At 39.6% G+C, this 2,500-nt stretch overlaps 1 protein-coding gene across 1 annotated transcript in view; it reads left to right on the top strand.

Moving 5' to 3' along the window:
- The window catches only part of LOC113802349 (irregular chiasm C-roughest protein), a 67,408-nt gene that overhangs the window by 55,229 nt on the left and 9,679 nt on the right, over nt 1–2,500 (top strand). The window contains exon 4 of the mRNA XM_070118959.1: nt 631–871. Coding sequence (XP_069975060.1) covers nt 631–871 — 241 coding nt within the window. The remainder of the gene's footprint in view (nt 1–630; nt 872–2,500) is intronic.

Here is a 2,500-nt window from a genome sequence, read left to right on the forward strand (position 1 = left end):
TATCCTAAATGTCTTTTTTATTCTTAGTAGATGCAATGGGGTGGGCGAGGAAGAGAGCTATCTTTAAATAGATTCCATTGATATCTTCATTATCTTTTTATTCCTCTTGGATGCAATGGATAAACGAGGAAGAAAGCCATTTTTAAATAGATCCAATTTAAATCTTCATTTTTTTTATCTCTCTCAAATGCAAGGAAAAGGGATCAGCCATCTTTAAATAGATCCCATTGATATCTTAAATATCTCTTTATTCCTCTTAGATGCAATGGCTTGACGAGGAAGAAAGCTATCTTTAAATAGATTCCATTGATATCTTCATTATCTTTTGATTCCTCTTAGATGCAATGGGTAGACGAAAAGGGATCTTTAGATAGATCCAATTTATATCTTAATTATCTTTTTTATTCCTCTTAGATGCAATGGCTTTAAATAGATCCAATGTAAATCTTCCTTATCTTTTTCTTTCCTCTTAGATGCAATGGGTGGACGAAAAGGAATCAGTCGTCTTTAAAGAGATCCCATTTAAATCTTCATTATCTTTTTCTTTCTCTTAGATGCAATGGGTGAATAAGGAAGACATCTATCTTTAAAGATATCCAATGTAAATCATTATCTTTTTCTTTCTCTTAGATGCAATGGGTGGACGAAAAGGGATCGGTCATCACCAAGGGGACCCAGTACCACAGGAGGGTGAGGCCAGACGGCAAACTCATCGACACCAACTTCACCTACACCTTCACGCCCACACGGCACCACAACGGGCGGACTCTTACCTGCCAGGTGTTTAGCCCAGCGCTGAACACCGCCCTGACGACCGAGGCTGTAATTAGGGTGAAATATCCCCCTTACGTGCAACTAGTTTTCTCGCCGAGTGAGTATTATTATTATCATTTTCGTTTTTTTTTTTTTTTTTTCGTTTTCTTCCGTGTTTTTTTTTTTTTTTTTTTTTTTTTTTTTTTTTTTTTTTTTTAAGGATGTGAGAGAAGAGAGAGAGAAAAAATTGTCGTACGTTATGCTGAGGTTGTGATAATCGAAACTGCAGCACGATTCTGGTCATTGTTATTGTTCATAAGCGCCTAAAACCACAATCAAAGGGGTACTTATGAAACGGGGACATACCACTTGTGCTTCCCTCAAGAAAAGAAAAAGATCAGAAAAAATTCTATAACATGGACATAATGTATGTTCTTACACTTTCCCACAGTCGAGTTAGAATTTCTCTCTCTCTCTCTCTCTCTCGCTCTTTCTCTCTCTTTCTTTTCTCTCTCTCTCTATCTATCTATCTATTTATCTATCTATCTATCTCTGTTTATCTCTCTAGCTCTCTTCTTCTCACAGCGTTTTTCCCCTACTCTTTTCCACATCTACTCTAGCTTTTTATCATTACATTTTCTATAGCTCAAGTAACTCTTTTACTTGCCTCTCTCTCTTTCCCACAACTAAGTTGAATATCTCTTTCCCTTTCTCCCTTTCCCACAGTAAAATCATTTTTTCTCTTTCTCTCTCCTTTTCTCACAGCCAATTCATTTTCTTTTCTCGTTCCCACAGCCAAATAATTTTCTTTTTTCACTCCCTTTCCCACAGTTAAACCTCTCTCTCTCTCTCTCTCTCTCTCTCTCTCTCTCTCTCTCTCTCTCTCTCTCTCTCTCTCTCTCTCTCTCTCTCTCTCTCTCTCTCTCTCTCCCCTTTCCCAGAGCCAATTCATTTTCCTTTTTCTCTCTCTCTCTTTCTCACAGCCAATTATCTTTTTCTCTCTCCCTTTCCCACAACCAAATCATTTTCTTCTCTCTCTCCCTTTCCCACAGTATTTTTTTTCTCTCTCTTTCTCCTTTTCGTTTTCCTTTCTCCCACTTTCCCCACAACCAATTCATTTTTCTCTCTCTCCCTTTCGTTTTCCTTTCTCCCACTTTCCCCACAACCAATTCATTTCTCTCTCTCTCTCCCTTTCGTTTTCCTTTCTCCCACTTTCCCCACACCCACTTCATTTCTCTCTCTCTCTCCCTTTCGTTTTCCTTTCTCCCACTTTCCCCACAACCAATTCATTTCTCTCTCTCTGTCTCTTTCGTTTTCCTTTCTCCCTTTCCCCACAACCAATTCATTTCTCTCTCTCTCTCCCTTTCGTTTTCCTTTCTCCCACTTTCCCCACAACCAATTCATTTCTCTCTCTCTCTCCCTTTCGTTTTCCTTTCTCCCACTTTCCCCACAACCAATTCATTTCTCTCTCTCTCTCCCTTTCGTTTTCCTTTCTCCCACTTTCCCCACAACCAATTCATGTCTCTGCCTCTCTCCCTTTCGTTTTCCCTTCTCCCCCTTTCCCCACAACCAATACATTTCTCTCTCTCTCTCCCTTTCGTTTTCCTTTCTCCCACTTTCCCCACAACCAATTCATTTCTCTCTCTCTCTCCCTTTCGTTTTCCTTTCTCCCACTTTCCCCACAACCAATTCATTTCTCTCTCTCTCTCCCTTTCGTTTTCCTTTCTCCCACTTTCCCCACAACCAA

Source organism: Penaeus vannamei, chromosome 43 (assembly GCF_042767895.1).
Source record: "Penaeus vannamei isolate JL-2024 chromosome 43, ASM4276789v1, whole genome shotgun sequence".
Lineage (NCBI taxonomy): Eukaryota > Metazoa > Arthropoda > Malacostraca > Decapoda > Penaeidae > Penaeus > Penaeus vannamei.